The sequence below is a fragment of the Quercus suber genome, unplaced genomic scaffold, assembly GCF_002906115.3.
Source record: "Quercus suber isolate HL8 unplaced genomic scaffold, Cork oak 2.0 scaffold_22, whole genome shotgun sequence".
Classification (NCBI taxonomy): domain Eukaryota; kingdom Viridiplantae; phylum Streptophyta; class Magnoliopsida; order Fagales; family Fagaceae; genus Quercus; species Quercus suber.
Window position 1 is genome coordinate 590,948 of NW_027069487.1, and position 25,061 is coordinate 616,008.

The 25,061-nt window shown below is 34.5% G+C and overlaps 2 protein-coding genes across 4 annotated transcripts; both read right to left on the reverse strand.

Moving 5' to 3' along the window:
- Positions 1-2,943: 2,943 nt before the first annotated feature.
- Positions 2,944-7,571, reverse strand: LOC112035249 (uncharacterized). Its single transcript, XM_024068075.2, has 6 exons — positions 6,923-7,571; positions 5,407-5,657; positions 4,826-5,201; positions 4,596-4,727; positions 4,330-4,505; positions 2,944-3,379 (listed from the first exon to the last, which is right to left on the reverse strand). Exons 1-6 carry the CDS (start codon positions 7,466-7,468, stop codon positions 3,256-3,258), a joined length of 1,605 nt encoding a protein of 534 aa, XP_023923843.1. The 5' UTR covers positions 7,469-7,571; the 3' UTR covers positions 2,944-3,255.
- A 6,735-nt stretch (positions 7,572-14,306) lies between these two features.
- On the reverse strand, positions 14,307-19,647 carry LOC112035248 (uncharacterized). 3 transcript variants are annotated; one of them, XM_024068073.2, is made up of 8 exons: positions 19,148-19,647; positions 18,601-18,631; positions 18,169-18,415; positions 17,672-17,739; positions 15,711-17,379; positions 15,510-15,631; positions 15,199-15,373; positions 14,307-15,116 (listed from the first exon to the last, which is right to left on the reverse strand). In XM_024068073.2, the coding sequence occupies exons 3-8, from the start codon at positions 18,350-18,352 to the stop codon at positions 14,524-14,526; spliced, it is 2,811 nt and encodes a 936-aa protein (XP_023923841.1). In that variant the 5' UTR covers positions 18,353-18,415; positions 18,601-18,631; positions 19,148-19,647; the 3' UTR covers positions 14,307-14,523. The 3 variants fall into 3 exon arrangements, with proteins under 3 accessions (XP_023923841.1, XP_065620522.1, XP_065620513.1); XM_065764450.1 differs by lacking the exon at positions 18,601-18,631; XM_065764441.1 differs by lacking the exons at positions 18,601-18,631; positions 19,148-19,647 and having other exon boundaries at positions 18,169-18,571.
- Positions 19,648-25,061: the final 5,414 nt, after the last annotated feature.

The following is a 25,061-nucleotide window of genomic DNA, read 5'->3' on the forward strand; positions in this document are numbered from 1 at the left end:
TTTTTAGCAATAAGCACAATCCAAACAGACCCTTAGTCTATTCATATCTATTCATTTCACGCAAAGGTGGATCATATTTGAGAATTCATTTATGTGAGAGTGAAGCATGATACATCAGACGTACAAATGATTTCTTCACACAAATGACTCAATGGGGATAGTATTTCCCTTTAGAATCCCTTACGTCCCTCATATTAAACTCATACTATTTCCTTCCTAAATAAGAATTAGTGTAACTTTGCTACACGGATTGGAACTTAGGCGAGCCAATCTTAATTCTTAACTGTCCAAATTCAACAAATTCAAAATTTTGTTTTTGGTGGAGCTTGTGAGCCACATTGTATAAGTTTAATTTTAGATTAACAACAATCCATCTAAGTTTTTATTTACTTCAATGAGGATAACACAAAATGTCTCCTAAACATTTGTTTATTTCTCTATTATGAAATAGATGCAATTAATTATGGTTTTCTGAACCCTAGATTGTTTTATTCCATTGGTTGATGCATGGGCATTTTTCTCATTCTCAAAAGCAGGATTAATCATAGGCCTGCTAAGTGCTTATTACAATTACAAGCAAAGCCATAAAGGTGAAATTATTTTTTCGGTGACATAGAGATTAGAGATAGAGCATCCTTTATCTTAATCACAAGGTCATACCCGTGTTAAAAGGGGCACTTAATTATAACCCATCAAAGTTTTTAAAAAGATGTGGAAAAGACCATTGAGAATATCAATGAATTTTTTACCTTTTCTTTTCCTATTTTTGGGGAAAAAAAATTGATTTTCAAAGCAACCAAAGATGTGAAGAGGAGGGGGAAAAAATTTTAAAAATAATAATAATAATAAAAAGAGCAAAAGTCCAACATTAGAGACTAGACCACTAAAGGGAGGTTTTTTGTTCTTCTTTGTGGTCTCAAAGGCAAATTCTTCTTGCCAGTCTTCTTTTTTCAAAGTTGAATTGATTGTCTTTTCACATGGATGGCCCGGAAATGAAGCCTTTTTGTTTTCTTGTAAATCATGAATTTGTCTGATTCTCAAAAAAAAAAAAAAAAAATTCATGAATTTGTCTCCATTACCTCTAATTTTTCATTCTAATCTCTATATTCATTAGAGTTAAGTGGCAATCACAATAACAATCTTTATGCTATGTTTGGTTAGAGGAAAAAGAAGAGAGGATAAGAAAAAAGTATAAGGGAAGATAAATGAAAAAAAAAATGTATTTGGATGTAAAGGAGGAGAAATAGAATGTATTTTACACTTTTATCCTTTTATAATTTATAAAGAAATAAGGATATAAATATAATTTTACATAAAAAGTCAAAAAATTTTGAAGGTATAAGGGTAATTTTATAGATTCAAATGGAAAGTTAAAAATAAAAAATTGGTGGGACTCAGAGAAATATTCTCTTCACGTTTTATTTTTTCCCTCTCTTCTCTTCTTACCAAACAAATGACAATGAGTCATCTCTCTTCCCTTCTCTCTCTTTCCCTCAAACCAAATATAATCTTATGAATCATTGTAAATTTTAAAGTCTTACCAAAATTTTTAATCTGCCTAACGGATACAGCTGATACATTTAATTTGGAAAAAGTTCATTTGCCCAATGATAAGCAAGATCCTCAAATTGGGGCCCCAATTAAGGTCCTTTCATACCATGATTTTGTGTTTTCTTCCAACAAAATGATGTAAGTTGCAATTTGTTTCTACAAAGCAGGCGTGAAAATGAGGAGGAAAACATGATCTCCAAAGCTCCTTAGTCAAAGCAATTATTCTAATGAAGTAGAGACAAGAAAACAATTGTAAAAGAAGGGATCCACTAAATAACACACAACACACATAACACGACCGCCCACTCTTATAAACAAGAATTCATGGGTGATCATTCACACTTTTAGCCCCACAACGTTCATGTCCTAATTGGAAATCAAAACAACCTTAACATATATTTTATTTTTTGCTGAACATGTTGAACATAATTTCTCTCACTAAGAAATGTCATTTCTTACAACACAACCAGGTGTGAAATTCCAACAATTTCAATTGTTTTATATAGTTAAATCAGCAAAAAGCCAAGACATTTAATATACATGCTACATAGTAAGGCTGGGTTGCACTAGAATTTCAGCCTTAATGCAAGTAAAAGATTGGTAAATTTTCTGAGTTATACTACTCTCACAACTTCATCTGGGGCCAAGATCACCTTCTTATTATTAACGAACGAAACAAAGCCAGAGAGAGATGGCCTACAAAGTGCTTCAGAATAACTTAGTGCTCAGATGATCTCAATTGCCATTGCTCTGCGCATACATCGGAAGTCAAATGTCAATAGTCAACTATTAGATAACTCTCACATGGGTTGATCATTTGGAGACCACCCTAACTCATCGTCATGGATAATTGCTCTACTACTCAAGTCAGTGTGCTGTGCACTTTAAGCCCTTTCAGACTCTCCTTTTATTGCATTCTTCAGTGGCCAATAACTGACCATCCTCAAATACAAATGATGACAATTATAGACTACTGCTATACAACTCAGAAAAGTTTAAGTTAATAACAATTAACCAAGTCCATGACTCATTGATATAACTTCCATATTTCTCTTTTATAATTCCATCACTTTGCCTCGATATTCTATACAGAAATCTGGAATCTGTACGTTATTATATGCCAAAATGCGACAGCCTGTTCGTTTGACTGTTGGCGTTGAGTGTTGAGTTTATATAAAAAGAAATAGATGGTAAATATTTGTAACAGATTATGTTGTTAGATGGTAAATATTTATATATATATATATATAAGGCATGAAAATTACCAAGTTAATAATTTCTAACGGTTGTCCAAATCTAACACATTTTGCGTATGATTATAAGCTATATAATAATCAACATGCTGGTGAAACCACAGCCATAAAGGGGAGACCTACTTTATCTTACACGTGCTTATTGGGAACTTGAGAAGCACTATTCCACATTCAGTAACAGAGAAATGAAGGTGGCCACGGGTACACAGCTCAGCCCTTGCCAACAGAGTTCTTAAAGTTATATATCACAACTTTAGAAAAAATATCAAATAGAACCGCGCCTACGTTGTGTATAAAACCAAAATTTGCGCTCACATATGCAAATTAAGCACAAGAATGACATACTTCTAAAAGCCAACAAGATTTCAAAAACCAACAGTGACTGCCAAAATGTAGAACCATCACTTATAATCATTAAGTTCCACAAAAATATTAAGCATTTGACATGGCATCATTCCCACTCAATTGTTGATGGAGGCTTTGATGTAATGTCTTGAACAACTCTGTTTACCCCCCGAACACTGTTGCAGATCTTTCGCGACACATCATCAAGGAACTTGTGCTCAAAATAGTACCTGGAAATTCAAATTTTCAAAGGCGGGAGGGAAAAAAGAATGTAAAATACAAAGAGGGGAGCACTTAAAATTGCACAGATGAAAAAAAGATGACAACCTTATATTAATTTTCTGGGAAGATTGCACAGCAACAGTGAATACAATAGTGTAAATATTTTCTTAGAAAGTGAGCATGCAAGAATATTCTTAAATTCAACATAAGGTACTTAATTGTCCACTACCATGGATGATGGTATACATTATGGCAAGAATGGAGCATAGAAGGGTAAGATAGTCGTGGGAAGAGATGGGTAGGCTACATAAGATGAGGTGACACATCTAATGTCCGTTCATCACTTGCACCATCTCACTCTCACTTGTTGCAAATTGCAATTATCAGTCTTGAGGCAGAAGGCAAAAAATACACACACACACACACACACACACACACACCAGACCTCAGTTTCACGTTTCTAGAATATATGCCAATGTACATATATGAATACAAATCTAACAACAGTCAAGCTGCTCAATCTTGAGCTGTCTAAATGGTCGAAGACCAGACCAAAGTCTTCATATTCTGCTAGCATTTCCAACCTATGGATTAGAAAAAAATAACAAAACCTGAGGAAAAATAGCAACCTACAATTACAATGGAAACTCCATGTATAAGCCATATATGTATATGTAAGAAATTCTCAAAAGCTTAAGTGCTTGACAGAAATGGGGCCACTCTTGGCCACTCTCAAAAGCTTAAGCTTTTTCATAATTTACAAACCTCTAGGGTACTTTCCTACACACATGCATAACTAAAGGGAGGTAGCCATGAATCCTAGAATATTCATCTATCCAGCAATTGACATGAAAATATTTCCATGCAGCCACATTCCCAATTTATACAGAAAGGGTTGCTAGAAGGTATAAAAAAAATGCATAGCAGCAGAACATAAAAAGAACAAAAAAAGGTTTACCAATCCGCTGTCATTCCATCTTGACTGGTAACAGCTCTCAGAGCTACAACATGAGAATGTGTTCTTTGATCACCTTGAACTCCAACTGATCTTACTGGCAAAAAGACAGCAAAAGCTTGCCATATTGAATCATAAAGCCCAGCATCCTTGATTGATTGAATGAAAATCTCATCGACCTGGAGAGGAGGGACATTCATAAGAGATGAATATCGAAAGGTAAACCAAGATAGCCAATAAGTCCATGAATGGATAAAAACCATATATACCTGGCGGAGGATATCTAAGGCATTGCCTTGAGTTACATCACCTAACACTCGTACCGCAAGGCCAGGCCCAGGGAATGGATGGCGCTTTAAAAATGGCTCAGGAACATTCAAAATCCTTCCTAGTTGGCGGACCTTTAAACATTAAAAAGCAACAACCAAATAACATCAGATTATGACAAAAATCATACAGATAAGTACATACAAGCAACTTGGAAGGCTGAAATGGACACCTCATCCTTAAATAGAAGTTTAAGTGGTTCAATGAGCTTCAATTTCATGTCCTTAGGAAGACCTCCAACATTATGGTGGCTCTTGATCGTATGGGAGTGGGATCTTCCAGATCCAGGTGGTGGGCAAGATTCAATTACATCCGGATACAAAGTCCCCTGGACCAAGTAAGACGGCCTTTTTCCTAGTTTTTGCTCCAACTCTTGGGCAAAGTCATCAAATATGGAAATAAACTCCTTCCCAATAATTTTCCTTTTCATTTCAGGATCTACCACACCTTTCAGCTTGCTAAGAAATTGATCCGTCGCATCAACACAAGTAACAGGTAAATGAAGATCACTTTCAAATGTTTCCATCACACGTTCTCTCTCCTTATACCTATAGGAAACAGAAACCATAGTCTTAAAAAAAATAAAAATAAACCTTGTGACAAAGAGACACAAGAGATATAATAAGGTCTATAACTTATACATAAATGTTTGACAAGTAGTATTGTGTCCTCTATTATATAAATCTTCGAAAAGACAAGTATGGAACTATTTATCTTTTTGGTACTATAGGAAAAAGCTGCTTGCTCTGTTACCTCAATAAACCATTGTCAACAAAAATACAATGAAGCCTATCTCCAATTGCCTTATGGACAAGAGTAGCGGCAACGGTGGAATCCACACCACCTGATAAGGCACATATTACATGATCTTCAGGCCCCACTGTGTCTTTGATCACTTTTATTTCTTCATCCATAACATTTTCCATCTTCCATCCAGCATCGATTCCACAAACCTCAAACAGAAAGTACCGCAGTGTCTCCATTCCTTCAGGTGAATGTGTCACCTAAACAAGATTCAATAATCTCACTTTCTGATACGAACTAGAATTATGCCAGTACAATGCATGAGTTAATTAAAATTTAGATATAAAATAAAGAAAAGATCACAAATATTAGTGAAACCCATCATTTAGATAATTAGGTAAAATAAAGTAAGATCACAGATATTAGTGAAACCCATCATTTAAATAATTAGGTAGAATAAAGAAAGATCACAAACATTAGTGAAATCCATCATTTAAATAATTAATAAACAATGAACTTAAATTATATGACAGAAGCTTATCATGTGAGATCGATTTTTTTTTTTAATCAAAACTAAAAATTATGGTAGATGAATAAAATAATAAGAATAATTTCTTTTAAAAATTTTCAGACTTCAAATGATGGAATTTTAATCAAAATATTAATTCAAACTTAATAGAGATTCATCAAGAGTAGAATTCACTCTATACTTTTGATGTATTTATAATATCATAAGGACTCTTTTATTATACACGTAGCAAAAGAGGAGGGTAACCACTTGTCATAACCACGATTTTTAAGATCCACCTTATATATATATATATATAAAATGCCAGAAATTGTGAGGAATTCTCCACATTGTAGCTCATCAGTAACAAACGTTATTTAACATATGACAGACACAAAACCAATTTTCAATACATCCAGCAATTATCCTGCCAAAGTTCCTTTACTTTCATCAAGTTTTAGTTGGTTGATAACAAGCAGAAAAGGTGGAAAATATTTTTTTGTCCTCACATCCATCAAGCTTTCTTACCTAAAGCAAATCATGCCAGCAGCATAGCTCAATTTTCAACCCAATTAAATTATATTATGGCAAGCCTTCCACTAAGAGATTTACCCAAACACTATAAAATCCAAAATCCGTTCTACCACATTAAACCATGAAAGCTAGAGAAACCTACAACTCCATCCATTCCAACTAAAGTACTTACCATACATCTAAAACCCCAAAATATCTTCTTCTTTTTTTCTTTTTCTTTTTTAAGATATGATAAAAATTTCAATCTATAGTGTCCACTCCATAATAATTGCTCTTTATCATCGTTGCCAAGAAAACAATTGGTTTGTGGTGTAGGCGAGGGTTCAAACCCCATATTTCTTATTCAATGACTAGAGACTTTACTAATTGGGTTAACTCGAAAAGATCCCCACGACATCAAACATACTTCACAGAAATGACAATATGCTTTTCTTAATCCATTCAAAATTAAAAATTAGCCAATACAAACAAACCAAATTATACCTCCGGATGGTACTGGAGGCCATAAAACCTCTTAACCCGGTTCTCAACCGCAGCCACCGAGCCCTGCTGGCTCCGCGCAACGACTTCGAAGCCATGAGGCAACCTAGCCACCTCATCCCCATGGCTCATCCACACGAGCTGCCTATCCCCAACCCGCTTCGACCCGTAAAGCGCGGCGCTCTTCTCCACCGCAATCTCCATCCTCCCGTACTCTTGCTTCTCTCCGACCCTGACCTCGCCGCCCAGCCTCTGAACAATGAGCTGCAGCCCGTAGCAAATCCCCAAAACCACGACGCCGTTGGCCTCCGCCCATTCGGGGAACTCAGGCGGAAACGAAGGGGAATCGGGGGTGTGGACGGAGTGGGGTCCGCCGGAGAGGATGACGACGCGTGGGTTGAGAGAGGCGATGGCTTCGAGCGAGGAAGTGCCGGAAATGCAGAGGGAGAAGATGGAAAGGGATCGGATTCTGCGCGTGATGAGATGGGTGTATTGGGATCCGAAGTCTAGGATCAAAACCAGGTCGGATTTCACTGCATTGGCATCCATTGGGTGGCTAGGGTTTTAGAGGTAGGGTTATGGTTTAACCGTTTAAGGAATAGAGGCAATGAGAATATATTTAAAGGGATATTTTTATTTTAGCGGTGGTGCTTTGGCGGGAAGTGGGGCTAACAGATTCGATACTATCAGCCGATTTTGCTTTTTCTTATTTCTGCCAAATATGTCGAATAGCATATTTTAAGGAAAAAAAAAAAAAAAAAAAAAGGCACCGTGGCAAAAATTATTTAGTTATGTAAAATATTTTTAAAACTTGAATTTGACAAATATGAATTTCAATTCAAACTCGAGTTTTCAAGTAATATGAGCTTTTTTACTTGTGAGTTGTTTGGAATTCGAATTTCAAAAATATATTACATAATTAAATAACTTTGTCGTAATGTATTTTTGCTAAAATTGTGCTATTTGGAAAAATTTAGCTTCTTATTTGAATTTACTACTGATATCACATTTTTACCTATTATTACAAACTCGAATTTCAAAATTTAGATTTTACTCCCGATAATTCTATTCTGTTTGCATTAGCAATCCCTCAATTTATATTTGTCATTAAGTACCATATAAATTTTCCACTGAAGTGTTCAATTTGTCAAATAAAATGATGCTACATATTTATGTAGCCTAAAAAAATTTAAATAATTAACAATGAAATGGAATAATAAAAATGACATGGCTATTACATCAACTAAATACGTGTTACATATTTATGTGGCACTTTACAAAAAATATGAATGGAAAAACTGCTAACACAAACATAATAAAACTTATGAAGTTAAAATCAAATTTAAAAATTTTAGATTGTAAAATTTAAAAATATAATTTACGATTTAGCCAAATTATGATTTGTTGTTCGGTGGCACAATTTATGCTGTCAAGTGTCAAGGACTTTGACTCATAAAGGATCCTTTTAAACTTTTCCTTGGGAATGAGAATATGCTGGGGGATTTTTATTTGATTCGTTTTGCATACTTGCCAAATTGGAGGTAGGTTGTACCTTTTACTTTTTTTTAATGGCTTTTTCTAACTTTTAAAGTTGGTTTCCAGGAACCATCCATTTATAAACACAAAAAATTTCACATTTGACGAATATGACAAATTATTACTATTAATAAGGAAAAAATAATGTAAATGTTGATAAAAATTTGTAAAAGCTTATTTATTTAACTATCGTGAAAATTTGTATGAAGATAGCATCCCTCGCTGTAGGAATGAAAATAGTTGAGGTGATGGAATTAGCTGCTTTTGAATTTGAAATTGATGGACCGTATCCAAAATGGGTGACTCTGCCACTGATTTAAGGTGGTTGTCGTATCAAAGATTTTTCTAACAATATGTGTTGTAACATAATTATTCAAACGACAAATTTGAATTGAAAATTGATATTAAAATCATAATCACACATCAAAGTGACGTTGCACTAAGAGTAACTATGAAATTTATTGTGACTATAGCATTGTTGTTTCTCTAATATCAATAAACAAAATTGTTTATTTATTTATTATGTATTTCTATTATTTAGAAGAAAGATATAGCTATTTATTTCTTTAGGTTAAACAAGATAATGTCAATAAACAAGTTAATTAGTGAGAATTTTTTTTTAATGGAAAATTTGAATGCATTAAAACAGGATCAAACAATTATTATTATTTTTCATATTATTTATCAATCTTTGACAGGAGCTTGTGAATTATAGATCGGTTTTGAGATGATATATGAGAAGATAAATTTAATGTGAAAATGCAATATTTGAATTTTTTTTTTTATATAATTTATTTATGGGAAAGGGAATATGTGAATGGTGGGGGATTTGATAGATTTGCCTACTTGCCAAAAGGGAATTTTTTTTTTTTTTTTTTTTTTTTTTTCTTGCCAAAAGGAATTAAAAGTTATACCTTTTGCATTTTGAATAAGTTTGTATAGCTGGGGTTCTGCTTTTCTAGCAGCATATTATATCTATTAAAAAAAAAAAAAACTATGAAAAATGAATGGGGAAAGTTTTGGTACAGGGCCCACCAAAATCAACTCAAAAGCCCAAAATCAGTTGTAGCAGAAAAATTGTGTCCCTATACCCATATAAAAATAAAAATAAAATAATTGTGTCCCTATAGTTTTCTCTTTGAAATTTTCAGAAATATAACCAGAAATCATATATTAACATATCCTTATATTTTATCAGCAGATTTTTTCAGTACATTATCATGACTAAAAAGGCATGAAACCCAGCCGGGCCAGCCCAGCTAGCCCTCTCTAAAATGTACTCTACAATTCCCAGCCCCTGCAAAATAAACATAATGTACCCATTGATTATCACATCACACACATTATGTACCGTATCGTAACAATAAGGTTTGTCAACATACATTCTAAGAGCATAAACATAGGATTAACAAATAAATCTGTCATTACTAACAACTTGAATCTGATTGATATAGGCAGACTTTCCCATGATCTTGTTGTGGAAAATGGTCATTCCCCATTGCAAGGCTCTCTTCTGTTATTGGGCTGTAAAGTGTAAACCTTCCCTCCCCATGACATAATATGAAAGAGGCACCCTCAGACAAATTTGTGAAAATTGACTTTGGCTAGTAACCTACATGTTTATAATGAAATATGAACAACCAATTCCCCATAGCAACATCCTAAGACAAAAATTACAATATATGATCCGAAAATATTTAAAAATAGTCATTCAAATGTTCTGCAACATATATGAGTAAAAAGAATGGGCAATTTTTTTCTCCTGGTGTAAATTGATTAGCATGTCATTTTGAGGACCATTGTAAGTAGATGGTTGAAGAGTGAGGCCAAGGGTAATGTCAGAGGTATGTATAAATCCTGGGCAAATAACATTGAAGCGGCCAGTCTTTTGGTAACCATCTGTCTCTGAGTTTTTACAAAGACATCGAAAGGGACAACAACAATGGTAAGAACACATACTAGCAAAAGAATTATTGTAAGACATACAGATCAACATGGAAAGTAACCCAAAAGAAGTCAGGAAATACTTAGTTAAAAACTTACATACAGTAGGTATATCGCCTGCTGTTCTGCTTATCTTTAACCTGCAAAAGTGTAAAAGCAACTAAAGATGATAAGCATTAAGATATTAATATCGTGACATAAAATTTAAAGCAAAAGGAATGAAGAGTTGTGTCTTAAATGCACCTAGGTTTATACATGGATTACAAGGTAGTTTATAAAAATGGAGAGATTGTCAAGGATTCTCAGGAATATCATAGGATTGTAACTCAAATTTTGATTTTAAACCAAGCAGTTACTCAGAAAGAGGGGGAAAAAGTATGCAGTGGTTATTTATTCCTCATCCAGCCTGTATACTGTTGATTTGCTTTTTAGGACCATTCATAATTTTCATGCTAGCTATGCTAAATTGATCAGCTGTTTTTGTATATGAGTGATGCAAACTAATTTAAGCAATGAAAGAAATAGAGAAATCAAGTCATCAATGACTTTGAAATTTTGGTGGGGACAAGAAGTAGATCACAAGAAAATCCATTGGCTTAAGTGGAGTAGGCTTTGTCAACCAAAAAGCTCAAGGTGGATTGGGCTTTCATGAATTGAGAAAGTTCAATAAAGAACTTCTTGGCAAGCAAGTACGGCGACTTTTACATAACCATGAATCATTGCTCTACAGAGTTTTTAAGGCAAAATTCTTTCCTAATGGGATTATCATGAATGCTAGGGATAAGTAAAGGGGATCTTTTGCATGGAAGAGCATTCTCCAAGCCCATAGAGTTATTAATCATGGTGTGGTTTGGCAGGTGGCTAATGGAAGACTAATAAAGCCATGGAATCACAGCTGGCTGCCCAAGAAGTCCTATCAGTGTTTAATCTCGTCTAGAAATCCTTCTATGGAGGATATAACAAAATTCTCTTAAACCATCCGCACATAAGTTTCAAGGACCTACCAGCCAAGGCAATGGAATTTTTACAGGAATTTTAACAAGCTCATGGCAACCCAAGACCAATACCATCCATACAACACAGTGTCAAATGGCAACCACCAGCTGTAGTCACCAACAAAGAAAATTTTGATGGAGCAATTTGTAAGGAGGAGCGGCGGGCTGGTTTAGGAGTGGTTGAAAATTTTGATGGAAGAATTTGTAGGGAGGAGCAGCGGGCTGGTTTAGGAGTGGTTATTTGGAACTGTAAGGGTGAAGTATTGGTGGCACTGAGTCAAAAAGTCCCTTCTCCACACGATGGAATGTCCCTTTTCCACACAGTGTTGAAGCAGTTGAAATTCCAAGAGCCTTGTAGTTCAATTAGTTGGCACCTACTGATGTTTCTAACAAAGATATCTATGGTTCAAATCCTCCACCCCTAACTATTGAATTATAAAAAAAATTGTTGAAGCAGTTGAAACTTTAGCTGCAGGATGATCCCTGAGATTAGTGAAAGAACCATTGAAGGAGACTCTGCGATGGTAGTTTGTGCTATTCAATCATCTTTACTGAACTGGACTGCCTATGGACTTATCATTGCAAATCACAAGCTCTTGCCAACACCGAGTTCGTGTCTTTTTTCTCATGTAAAACACCAGGAAAATGTTGTGGCTCATGCTTTGGCTAAGAAAGCTCTAGATGCTCATGACTTAACTATCTAGATGGGTGAATTACCACCAGATTTGTGGTGCGTTTGGATACCGCTTATTTTGCTAAAAATATTATAGATAAAGGTAAAAGTTAATTGAAATAGTACAGTAAGGTCCATAAATAATGCCAAAAAGTGCAGTGATGCTCATGAATAATAGCAAAAATAAGCTGAATAGTAAAATAATTTTAATTTTTAATCCTAACCCAAACGCACACTTGATCTCTATTTCTCTTCAAGACTTTAATCAATAAAATCAGCTTACCTTTCATCTTAATTAAAAAAAAAAAAAAAAAAATCTATGTAAAATGAATTTATATGGTTATTTTTCTAAAATTTAAATTAGAAATAATAGATTTGGAATATGACATTCTTGATTAAGTTTAGTTGTTTTAACAACAATTGAAACAAAAACAGCTAAAGCTAAAAAGAAAATATAATAACACATGCAATCAAGAATATAAAAAATAATTTTATACATAATTTAATCAAAATAATTAAATATTTGTGAATTAACTCAAGTAATACATTTATATCCTTTTCTTTTTATAAATTTTTTTTAAAAAAAAGTTACAACAAGAAAAGGGAGATTCAATCCCTAGTTCTCCTCATGAGGAAGACTAGGCAATGTCACTAAGCTACAAGGCTCTTGGCATGTACATATATATATATATATATATTTTTGCTAAAAGGCATGTTCATATTCTTAATTATACAAATCTTAATAATTTATATTTCTTTTCTTTTTAATAATATGCAATGTAATTGAAATTAGTTCCTAAATATTAGAAAACATAATAAGTATTGTAGAATTTGCCACAAAGATAATTTCTTATAAAATATTTCAAAATGAACTCATAGTGCATTCGCACATTGTGCAGAACATTGGCTAGTGAATAACAATTAACAAGAAAATTTGACGCAAGTACAAAAGAAATAGCTGCTCCAAAGAATTAAAATAAAGATGGCACAAATTATTTAAAAAAAAACCTATCCTTACCTGGAAAGTCTTGATTGCAGGTTTATTTATTAGTTTGAGCTGTCTATCCAGCTCCATATCTTCTTCCTTAGATAATCTTCCCCATCCTTGGACTGCATCTGAATCTAAAAGCAAAGCAAATTTAACTAGCAGTGGAAAGATTGTGTTCTTGAAATATTTAGCAGCCACTGCCCTGAATCCAGCATCCATTTTTCCTTATTTTACAAAACTCAGCTAGTATTTGATAAGTATACAACCTACCAAAATAACCTACGAAAATAATTAATACTGTCCACAGTAATATATTATGTTTTCATTTTTATTTTTCTAAAGAAGCAAATTAAATTCATAGAAAAGAAAATGGCACATAGCTAGTATACGATAAGTATGCAAGAGAAACCCTTTTAAAAAAGTATACAAGAGAAATCAAAAAACAAATTCAGCTTCTAAAGCTTGAACTTTCCAAAAGAGACCTCAAAAAGGAAAGAAAGAAAATAAAACAACTAGACTTGACATCCAAGTGAACAAATAAGAGCATGAGACCATGCACTAGATGTTTCACTTTAAATTTTCCACATAAAGCAGTCCACCTACTCCTTGCTATGACCTATATTGGCTTGCAGGAAAGTCTCTGAGCAGAATTTGAAATAAAAATGCTACCAAGTAATGAAACATCATGTTTAGAAAAAAAAAATCAAAATACAAATCAATTTGAATTATTACAAAGGATTAATCCCGGGGCATAAAAATCAAATATTAAAATAATGGACAGTTGATATTTTGAATGCTTAACTTAACTTAAAGTAGCATATGCCATCAAGACTAACTTACTTACTGTACAGCTACACAGCACCTCTATCAAGAATTACCAGGAAACGTACTATTGCTATACAACTAATACACAGCAAAAGAAGCCCCTACGCATTTCTGCATTACACCTATTGCATGTATGAATGAAAAGTAAATATGTGGCAGATTTAGCATATCTACCGCAACTTCAATGATGAATTGTGAAAGCAAAATAAAGAATTGAAAGGAGATTGTTAGGAGTCCATAAAGAAAATACCATAATCACTTATAAGCAACCTCACTCAAAAGCTTAGAACACTTTTTTTTAACAATTAATGCATAAGTTTCTTTCCATGCAAACAACAGTAAATTAAGATTTAAAAACCGATCATATCATAGCAGTGTTTAGAACAAGTCAGAAGTTAGAACTTCTATGATTAGCATTAAAAAAAATGGAAAAATTTTACATACTAGTATATTGATGAAAAGTATTACACCTCGTAACAATGCTTTTAGAATAAAAGGAAACGGTTGATGAAATCCCATCAGAACCCTATAATTGATAGATTTTGGAGATTGAGTGTAAACTATACAGTATACACAAAGCTTGAGCATGGTCTCACCAAGCTGCGTAATCTCACTGATGTAATATGGACAAATATATGATGCTTCAAAGAACCAATTCAAATACAATTTCCACTAGTAATTCTTCTAAAACACCTTCTGCCGTTTCAATAGCAATATCTTCATTTTCATTTCGGGTATCCAACCATGTTCTAGACCTTGTGAGGTCTTGCTCAAAAATCTGCTTCAATGACTGCAGTGGTGATTGTGAGAGAAGATACCAATCAACACGTTTTATCACCTCATGAATAATAGTTTTGCCTACTGGAAGTGGTCCAATTATTGGTTTGATACACGACACCCAAGGGGAGCATCCAGAATTATACTGACAAATCTCTGCTAGGACTTCATTTATAAAGTCAAATAGGAGCATCCAATCACCACAAAATTGACTATCTGGCATCTTCAATTTGTCAAATAAGGATCGATCAAGCAGTTGATCTGATGAATGGCACTTCATTGACAATTCATCCCAATTCAAGCCAGAAGTTCCAAACAGTGCACTTATGTACTCAGAGAAGGATACATGCCCATCCTTAGCAGTATTTATATTGATTTTGGGGCCCAAAAGGGGACCATCTAGTGTAGCAGAATAGTGGTCTTCAGCATTAACTAGTAGTGCTTCAATGGGCAACTGAGCTGCAGAAGTTTAACTCAGTTATCTCAGATGCAGAATTAAGGAAGTAGAGAACTAATAACAATTCTTGATATGAAAGCCTACCAGGTTGACTTATGTTGCTTTCTATGAAATTCTGCTCAAGAACAGATACTGGACTAGGCTGCTCCACTTGATCTTTCAGGTTTTCAGAATCTTCCACTCTCTGCAGGCTTGAAGGACTAGACAAAGAAAATTCTCCTGGTACAAATTTTGATGGTTGATTCTCAGAAGGTGAATGCTGAAAAAGGCCAAAGTTAATTAAGCACATTAATGAGGACTGAGAAGTGTAAAACAAAAGGCAACAAACTATAGGTGACAGATAGAAGCACTAGTAAGAAATTTAATGAGAAAGAAAATTACTAAGAGCAAATTACCTCTCTTAGGGACTCCAAAGATCCAATTTTCTCACAATCATTGGCTCCGTCAGTGCTTTGATTTGGGCCAGCCTGGTGTGTGCTTAGTGATTCAAAAGGCATCTCCAAAGCATTAGTTTCACCTGGTTATGAAGTATCATTAGCAGGTAAGAAGAGAGAATATATGACCAAATTCAAGGTAAAAAGTTAGCAGTATCATACCTGTAGGGCTCAAATCATCTTTAATTTTCATGCCAGAAAAATTATTCTCTGAGATATTAGGCTTTGCGTCAAAAATTTGCAATGGATCACTGGGCTTCTCAGTATCAGCAAATGATAGAGGTTCTATGTTTTGCTTTAATGAACTTAAGCATCTTTTGTTCTTTTCTTTTTGAAACTTGTACTTGTTCTCGTAGAGCATTTGATGATTGCTATAGGGGAAAAAGCTCATATGTCTAGTAGCAAAACTGAGCTCCCAGTCCCTTCCAGGATTGAGTGTAGGCAGAAGACCATGCTCAGGGAAAGATGACATCCTCCCACAGGCTTTTGGCACCTGCTTTCTTAAAAGATCCACATCCTCATTTCCATTGTTTAACATCCCAGAGAGATGTTTCCACTCCATGGCAGATATGTCAGATTCATGTCGCATTGGATGGCCAACAATTGAAAAGTTTGAGTTTCTACAACCACTTCCACTGGTTGCAGCAGTTTCATGTCCACTACATTCAGAGTCTTTAGCCTTTCCTATCTTGTTTGTTGTCTTGACACTAAGAGAAGATTTCACCTTATGGCCAATATCAAGGTCAGTACTTGGTGAATTACTTCCATTTATCTCTACACTTATCCCCCTATCACCTGCATCTGAGCCCTGGCAATCATAGGGATATTTTTCTAATTTACCATTGCTTGACATCCAGTGCTGCTCTTTTCTGTTAACACCCATAGCATCTTTCAACTTCCTCTTTATATGATCAAAGGAAAAAGGTGTAGGCCTATCACTCTGTTCTTTAACCCTCAAGTAATAAGAAGATTGCAAAGAAGAGTAGGGGGGGCTGAGTCTGTCTGAAGAATTTTGCAAGCTTCTTAGGTCAGGCTTTAAGACTACTATTCTGTCTGAAGATTGAGGATCACCATTGCCTTTAGAAAGGTATCGATCAGAAGATTCCAACCTTTTGGGACAGGTAGGCTGTTCATGTTGTCTTGCAACACTTGTCTGGTATTCTGACAATTTGGCTCCAGAGAAAGATTTAGTCTGCTGTCCTTTTGCCTGAGAATTCCTTAAGTCTTGGATATGTTTTACTAACAGGGAATTTGGGTCTTGCAGAAGTTCTATGAATAATTCCTTATTTGAATTTAAAATCTCCAATGCACCCAACAATTGTTTAGACTGGTGGCCCACCCCATTTCTGCTGAGACATTTTCCATCAGCAAACTTCTGATTTCCAGTTTCCTCTGCCTCATTCATCTGCACTAGCTGGAGATTAATCTCCTTCAGTTGGTCATGCTCCACACAATTGATATTTTTACAACCACAAGATCTTCTATTTCTGGGGTGCACTTCTTTGAAGAAAACCTTTTTTGATGCTGATGGGTTATGCTTGTTTAAAGATCTATCCGCAACATTCTGATGTGATGGTTGATAAGGCTCATTATTCTCTGCATCTTTCCAACCATGAACAGGCATTTGACATTGCCCGTGACAACTTTTGCTTGCCTTTCCATGGTTTATTGTTAATTCATCAACAAGTTTGGGATTAGATTGTGAATGGTTCACTTTATCAGAGGCAATTTTCTTACTTGAATGCTGCTCGGAGGGTATCTCTTCTTCCATAAGTCTCTTTAAACTTGCCTTATCAGTATTAATAGTCTGAGTTTCGCTGTCTTTACTATCCTGGATAAATTAAAAGTTGCTAATCAGCATCTATACTTTCTTGCACTCAATCATAAGAAAATCTGATTTTACAAAATCAAAATGTAAGAATGAGGAAAAAACAGGACTAGTAAGTTTATTTTAACGGAAGCCTAATTAAATACTCACTCCAATGTTCTTTAATAAATAAAAAGTAACAATATCGAAATTTTCTTAACTCTTTACTTCTTGTTGCCTTGAGAAAATTGGAACAAATGGTTAAACAGAAATATTTGAAAGGTTTGATAAAAAATAGTAGGTTGCTGGAACTTACATCAACGGCTTGGCACTTCTCATTAAATTTGGTCTGCGAGTCAAGCTTGCTCCTTAAATTCACATTGCCTGCAGATAAATATTAAAATTTGATGATTTCGAAAGGAAATGTAACACCAAAACGATAGAGTAATTAAAAGATACACAGAAAATTCAACGAATACTTCTCCTATACCTTTCAGCATTTTTTTTTTCTATCACTAACAGTATGTTGCAAAATGACCAATTAAAAAGAGAAATGTCCTCCAGTAATTATTCCATCTATTCCTCAATACTGGAAAATATTAATACAGTTCTTCCTGATTATTGAACGCAGTATGTGAGTGAATAGAAAACAATTCATATATGCTTGCTTGGGTTGTTATGAAGAAGTTAGATATGATATGCTACTTGTAGGAAAAAACAACAGTTATATAATTTTCACATGATGCCCCATGGTAAAACACAAAAACTTATGCATCAAATTATTCTTGTACAATTTGATGAAAGAATTCTTACCAATTGGATGACGGCTCAAATGCCTCCTATTTGATAGCAGCTTCCTCTTGGAATGACCTTGGCGAAATTCAAAGAGTCTATATAAACCCCATTTATACATGCATCCTGAATGATTTTTTTCACATACCACTGGCACAGGGCTCTTCGGTGATTTCCTTGCCATATGATTGGGAGTGAATGACATGCTTAGCTGTGATGCGTTCTTTCGTCCAATTACATACCAAAGTGTTATGATGGCATCAAATCTCTAGAATGAAAAGCAATAATGAGAAACTAGAAGATCACCTAAAGAGCATACCAATTGTCTCTATAAAATAGTTTATCCAAAATAGATAGGCACAAAGAGGTATGCGAGCTCTTGAACAAACACACACAAACTCTTGTATGTATATCTAATTCTTTAACAACAAAAAAAATATAAAGGAGACTTACAATGTGATAATATTAAAGAATAGGTTGGCCCCTGCAAACGACAAACATTTCTGTTGAGCAAATTTTGAAAGTGGTACCAAACATATGAAAACAAGGGAGGCTAGTGGACATGATATTCAAAATCTTAAATTGTAAGCTACTTCAATACCCAATAAGATTTCTTAAACTTGTAAATTACAAGAAACCCAAAAAACAAAAACAAAGACAAAACAAAACAAAAAACAACAATAACTAATAAATGTGTTTGCCTGTCTCTTATCCTAACACATCCTGATTTCTTTTTTATTGAAGTGAACCTAAAGTTTCCAAAAAAGAAAAAAGAAAAAAATTAGAATATCTTTCTATGAAATATTCCAACCTTAAAATTAAACATCTTGAACAATTTCTCTGGTTTTTAACAAAATTTTAGTGTTTCGTCATTTGTGTAAGCCATGCCAAGTATCCCAGGTATCACTGTCATTATATTATACCCAAAAGTAAAAAAGATACAAGCTTCAGTGCTGTGAAAACAAGACCACTAGAGTGAGAGAGAGTGTGAGTAAGTTACCTCGTGTAATAAAAAACCTCTATTTTGATTTTTGAGGTTGAGCAAAGGTTAATGCTTGGGACTGAAAACACAGAAAATGAAGAAAAATAAAGTGGCCCTTTTAGTCAGAGAAAAAATCCCAAGAGTTTAATCTTCTGTACGTCCATAATCGTCAGGAACCAAGTGACAAAAGCAGAGTATATAAAACGCTCAACCAAGAAAGAACAAGAATATGAAGAGGCCTAGGAGTTAAAAATGGAAGAGAAATAGAGAGAGAGAGAGAGAGAGAGAAAGCAAGAAAAGAAAAGAAAGAGAAGCTCAACAAATGAAAAACAGAGAGAGAGAGAGAGAGAGAGAGAATAAGAGTGTGATGTGATAAGGAGTTATTGTGACATTGACCAGTGAATTACAAAGCAATGACAACTATTGGAAAGCTTTCAACACAAAGGAAAGTGAAAGTCTCTTTGATTTCTCATTTCTCTCTCTCTCACACTCACTCACAGACACACACAGACTCTCTCTCTCTCTCTCTCTTTTACAGCAATTCCTACCTTCCTTTCCTGCGTGTTCAAGTCCAACTCTTATCATCTGTGTTCGTTTTGGTGTTTGACAGTTGGAACCGTGTCGTTTAGTTGCTTACACTTTTTTTTGATAAAAGAAACATTATAGGCCTATGTCCATTTTGTTTTCATTTCACTAATGTCGTTTTTAAGTGTGATATAAGATTTTTCCTTTTCTAGGATTTTGCAGAAACGTTGTCGTCTTAGGTAATCCAAATTCCAAAATGGGTCAGAATGAATTAACACCTTAAAGCCTGGATCGTTTTGAAAATAACATTTGTCCTTACACTAGAGTTTTGACAAACTTCAAATTTTTCCTTTTTGAATTTTCAATGTGAGTTAAAAGCCAAAAAAAATATAGGTGTAGTGGTAATTTATGACCCTGCTGGTTTCTAGGGTGTCAATTGGACCCATGTTTGAACCTAATAATTAATGCTCAATTCAAAAATGGGCCATTGACAATGCTAGTCACCGTCACAATTTTGGGTAATAAATTCATTCACAATTCTGTGTTTATGGGACAATGATGATTTCTCATCATTTTTCATAAGATGGATGGTATTGTTTTCAGGTTAAGTTGTAACCAAAATTAATGATGAATTAATGACTTCTAGTACCATATACAAATATTGGGCTGTTTCAGTGGGGAAATCCAAGGATATATAGTTAAGGAAAATAATTTGGTTCAGCCAGAACTGATGGCTCTAATGAATACAAGAATGATGATGACCTCTTATAGAACGAGTCATTTGATAGGTGAGAACAATTAACACGATTAGTTTGAAAATGTTAGTTTGAAAATTTTGAAAATCATAAATCCATGCCTTTTATGTGTTATAATAGTTACATAATTTTCTTTCAATCACAATCTTGCAGTTTAGGGTTTAAAGTTTTGGAAAATCGGCCATCTGCAAATACGAAAAAATATAACTAATAAAATTTTTTTTTTTCTTGGGACCAGAGAGGTCAGGCCTTCTTAGGTCCATATTTGTGCACACATTTAGCATGATGATCACTCTACAATAATCAATAACAACTTATCACTTAAAATTTGTTGTGAATATATTATGAAAATGTTAACATTTCTTGTTATTAAAATTAATGGTATCATGGTAAAAAGTTTGTTGTATCATGTTGGGAAATGAAGCAATTTGTAAACAGTAGATGTAAAAGCTGAACTGGGCTCTTTTTGGTATCTAGACTCGACTGCTCCCCTTCCCTCTACCTCAATCTTTTTGCAGGTCTCTTGGTTTTGGTAGTTCTTTCCTTCAATAAAGAGGCATTATACAGAAATAAATCAAACAGTGCATCTAAATTCTACAGTAATTGTTACGGAAATTCCACTTGCTTTTGTGCGAGCACCGAATTAACAAAATATGCGATGATGAACTGTGATTTTAATTGGGAAACTTCTCTTAAAACTCCATCATATGAAGTCATGAATAAATATATATACATATGATTCATATAAGAACTTCATTTCTGCTTGAATAAAAATTTTCTAGCATTTTTTTTTCTCTAAACTCCAAGTACTTTCTATATGAGGAGGAGCCAAAGGTATTAAGGCTCTTATCTATTCTGTCTATTAATGCACGCTGGTACTTAGTACATTACTGGTCTTCAATTTGTGGCTTGGATGAGACCATGTAAGAGAATTGAGGTTGTGAATGGTATTGTATTGTATGTCGCTATTTGTCAACAAAAATTTATCAATATGAAGATTACGTTGATGATGGACATGGACAGTCGCAAAACACAGTACTCACACAGCGCATATTGGTACAAATTGAAAACTACGTAACAGAGGAACAGGAATATTTATCGACATGTTCTATTAGGATGGACTTTAAATGAAATATTTATTTCTCCTTTTCAGTGGAGGCTTATTTATTTGCATTGGAACATATTTAGTGTGCGTTTGAATTAGGATTAAAAATGAAAATTATTTTACTATTCAGCTTATTTTTGCTTTTATTTATGGTCTTACTGCACTTTATTACGCTATTCATGAGTTTTAACTAATTTTTACATTTATCTACAGTACTTTCAACAATATTTTTTTAGTTTCAACAAAATAAACGGTATTCAAACACACCCTTAGTATTCATAAGTCCTTCCGCCAAATAGACTAATGATTTGATAGTTTTAGATCAAATTTGTGTGCGTGTGGATAGTTGGGGTGGAGAGTTGAATTATGGATATCTCGTTTGAAACATTATAAGATGCCGACAAGTTTCTGTTAGATCAATTTAATTAAAAAAACTAGATTGTTTAAGCATATAATCCAGTCAAACTTACTCAAATCCAGTGGGTTCTTTATGCCTTGTTCAACCCAAATTGATTCTTTAAAACAATTCAAGTTTTTTAATGTACTCCAAATCATTTACCTATATAATCTTAAGAGTGTTTATATATATATATATATAGTTTGTTAATTTTGTCTTTTGAAAAAAAGAAAAATGTCGTGTGAAGGAAAGAACTCAATGAATACATTAAAACATCTTCCATGATTAATTTGCAAATATTTTCATAATTTTATCTCTTAGTTTGTGAATATATATGTATTTTTTGTCTTCGTAATATTCTGCTTTAACTGGATTATTCTTACTTCCATTTGTATTTACTTTTGTTGAGGTACAAAATAATTAAATAGCCACAAAATAGGCCCAAAAAGAAAAGAGGTGAAAAAAAGACCTTGGGCCCATTTCACAAAAAAAGAGAAAGGATGGGCTCTCACAATAAAAGAAGGGAAGGGGAAAAGAAAGAAAAAGAAGGGAGCCCAGAAGACTTGATTCAGAGGTCCACAAAGAAAAGGGCCCAAGAAAAACAGATAAAGCAAACAGCAACCAAGCCCAGAAGGGAGACTTGGGTCGGGACGCCCAGAAGCAATACCAGAGCCAGAGGATCCCCGGACGCATGAGGAGAAGTTGAAGCAGACTTGATGAGAAAAAAAGACAAAAGGCACGCTGGGAGACTCTCATTCAAAGAAAGACAAAAAAAGATAAAAATGCAGGAGATTTGGTCCCAACCATTTGAAGAAAAAAGACAAAGAAAGTACAACTGGGAAAGCTGGGAAAGCTGGAGCAAGAAAAGCCAAACACCTCAGGTCAACCAAGGGGAAATCCGGAAATGGGAAGCTTGCTGGGAAACTTTCATCCTGTCGCAGCAAAAAGAGAAGAGCTATAAGAAAAAAGGAAACGACATGTCCCTGGGACAACCAGGCGCTGAACCAACTTCAAAGGGCAAAAAGGAAAATTGGTAGTACCCCCAGGAGCCCGCCACTGTGCTATAAAAAGGGGGAAAGGAAGAGATAGAATTCAATTTTTTGGAGAAGCATAGACCATTCATTAAGACACTGAGAGTTATTTTTCTAAAAGTCCCGAAAGATATAAGAAATACTCTGTAAAACAAAAGGGAAAACAGAGGAACTTGTTTTCCCGGGATCCCCGAAACAGCCACTACATTACACGCTCGGATTCAACGGATTCAAACTTTGCAAGTCTTTGAAGCTTGAATGGCTATCAAAGTCTGTAATTTTTGAACTCACTTGAACCTTGCACCATGTTGTAGTGAGCTTTGTAATCACAGTTTTAAAAGAGAACAAAAAAACTAATAAAACATACCTCATCAGTCGGAGGATCCCTAACATGTTCTTCGCATTTTATTTCACTTATTATGCATTTCCTTTACTGCTAAATGTTGTTCAATACAAATACTCTTTTTTAGTTTGTTTGTAATTGTAGGAAGCTTGTTTCTGTGCACAAATCTATTCCTAAATCAGCCTGTTAGCTGCGGGGAATTGATCCCAGTCCACCAAGTACCCCTCACACGGCCCAGGATCCTCGGGCCATAGTGCTAAAAAAAAAGCACTCTCACAACTTTCAACAAAATTAGCCTCCCTAAAAGTGTGGTTAGCAAACTACTTATCAAAATAATTATTCTTACTTCCATTTGTATTTTACTTTCTAGAAAATGTTTTTTTTTTTTAGAGAGTTTAAACCTATGTTGTCAATTCTTAATAACTCTTTTTTATTAGACCAAAAAATCAATCAGTTTTTAACGTAGGCGGGAATTAAATCTTAAATTTCTTATACAACCATACAAAATTTTACCAGTTCAGCTATCTGTAAACCCATTACTTTCTACAAAATTAACCTCCCTAAAAGTGTGGCGTGCAAACTACTCATCAAAATAATTCAATACTGACAAAGTTCCATCTATATTATAATATACTGAAGAGCGCAATGACGAGCGGAAGTAAATTTTTGTAGCAGAAAAATCATGTCGAAAGATTCTCCTCCACATATCACATGGTCGAACCCCATTACCGTTGCTTTTTTGCTTCAAGTTTGGCTTATACTTTTGGATGGTTTTGGTCTTGAATCATCTTGGTACAAGCAAAAGATAAGTGTCTTTTTTTTTTTTTTGGGGGGGTGATTTTTGTCCACTGCTACTATGCAAAACTCTATCCTCACTAATGGCTGCCTCAAAACTCACTTTGACAAAAGGGGGGTGGGAGGGTCTTAGCTAGGAACTACTTTTTGTTGTTCCTAAGAACAATAATTAACAAATAAATAATCTTCAAAATATCAATTAAATAATCACATATCGCATAAATTATAAGTTACCATAAAATTAGAGAACAATTGAGAAATGTTACTTTAATGATGCTTCAAAGTAGTCTCATAACATTAGAAGCAAATTACCGTCAGTTCATATATATTTTTAGATGGCAGGGTTGAGAAGTGGACCAAGTCATTGTCTTGATATGATACACGCGTCTATGGGGTTTTCGGTGTAGTAGTCTAAACATTTGCGTGCCGCCTCCAGGATACAACAATCCAGCCACCTTCATTGATTATCCGTACAAGCCTATACTGCTTGTAGGATATGAAGTTCTCAATAGTACTTTCTTTACCCATAAATATAGCATAGTAGGGATATATATTTTCCACTAAGGGTCCGTTTGTTTTGGTGGTAAATGATTTCAGGAAATCATTTACCACTTGACCCCAGTGTTTGGAAGCCAAGGAAAATTTTAATTTCCGGAAAATATGCTTAAGTTTGACCAAATTTACTCCTTTGACCCGGAAATGGTTTTACGCTCTCATTTTCACTTCAAACCATTTCCGGGTCACGCACAAAAGAGAGAGAGCCAAAGAAATTGAGAGAGCCAGAGAAACTTGAAGAAGTCATCCTCCACGCTGAGACCATCCGAGAAAGAAGAGACCAGAGCTCCACGCCGAGACCACGCCGAGAGAGGAGAGACCACGCCAAGAGAAGAGACCACACCCCGTTCCACATCCTGATCCACGTCGTTCCACCACTGCCACTCATAAACGCCGTTCCACCACCACCACTCATAAACGCGTAGT

What these genes read in the sequence shown, in the direction of transcription:
- LOC112035248 (XM_065764450.1), bottom strand. Translation starts at nt 18,352, where the DNA reads ATGTCATTCACTCCCAATCATATGGCAAGGAAATCACCGAAGAGCCCT. An exon ending in CTTTGGAGTCCCTAAGAGAG is followed by an intron (nt 15,374 to 15,509) that starts GTAATTTGCTCT and finishes GGCCTTTTTCAG; the next exon opens with CATTCACCTTCTGAGAATCA. An exon ending in AAGCAACATAAGTCAACCTG is followed by an intron (nt 15,117 to 15,198) that starts GTAGGCTTTCAT and finishes AAACTTCTGCAG; the next exon opens with CTCAGTTGCCCATTGAAGCA.
- LOC112035249 (XM_024068075.2), bottom strand. Translation starts at nt 7,468, where the DNA reads ATGGATGCCAATGCAGTGAAATCCGACCTGGTTTTGATCCTAGACTTC. An exon ending in GCCTCCAGTACCATCCGGAG is followed by an intron (nt 5,658 to 6,922) that starts GTATAATTTGGT and finishes AATCTTGTTTAG; the next exon opens with GTGACACATTCACCTGAAGG. An exon ending in CCTTAGATATCCTCCGCCAG is followed by an intron (nt 4,506 to 4,595) that starts GTATATATGGTT and finishes CCTCCTCTCCAG; the next exon opens with GTCGATGAGATTTTCATTCA.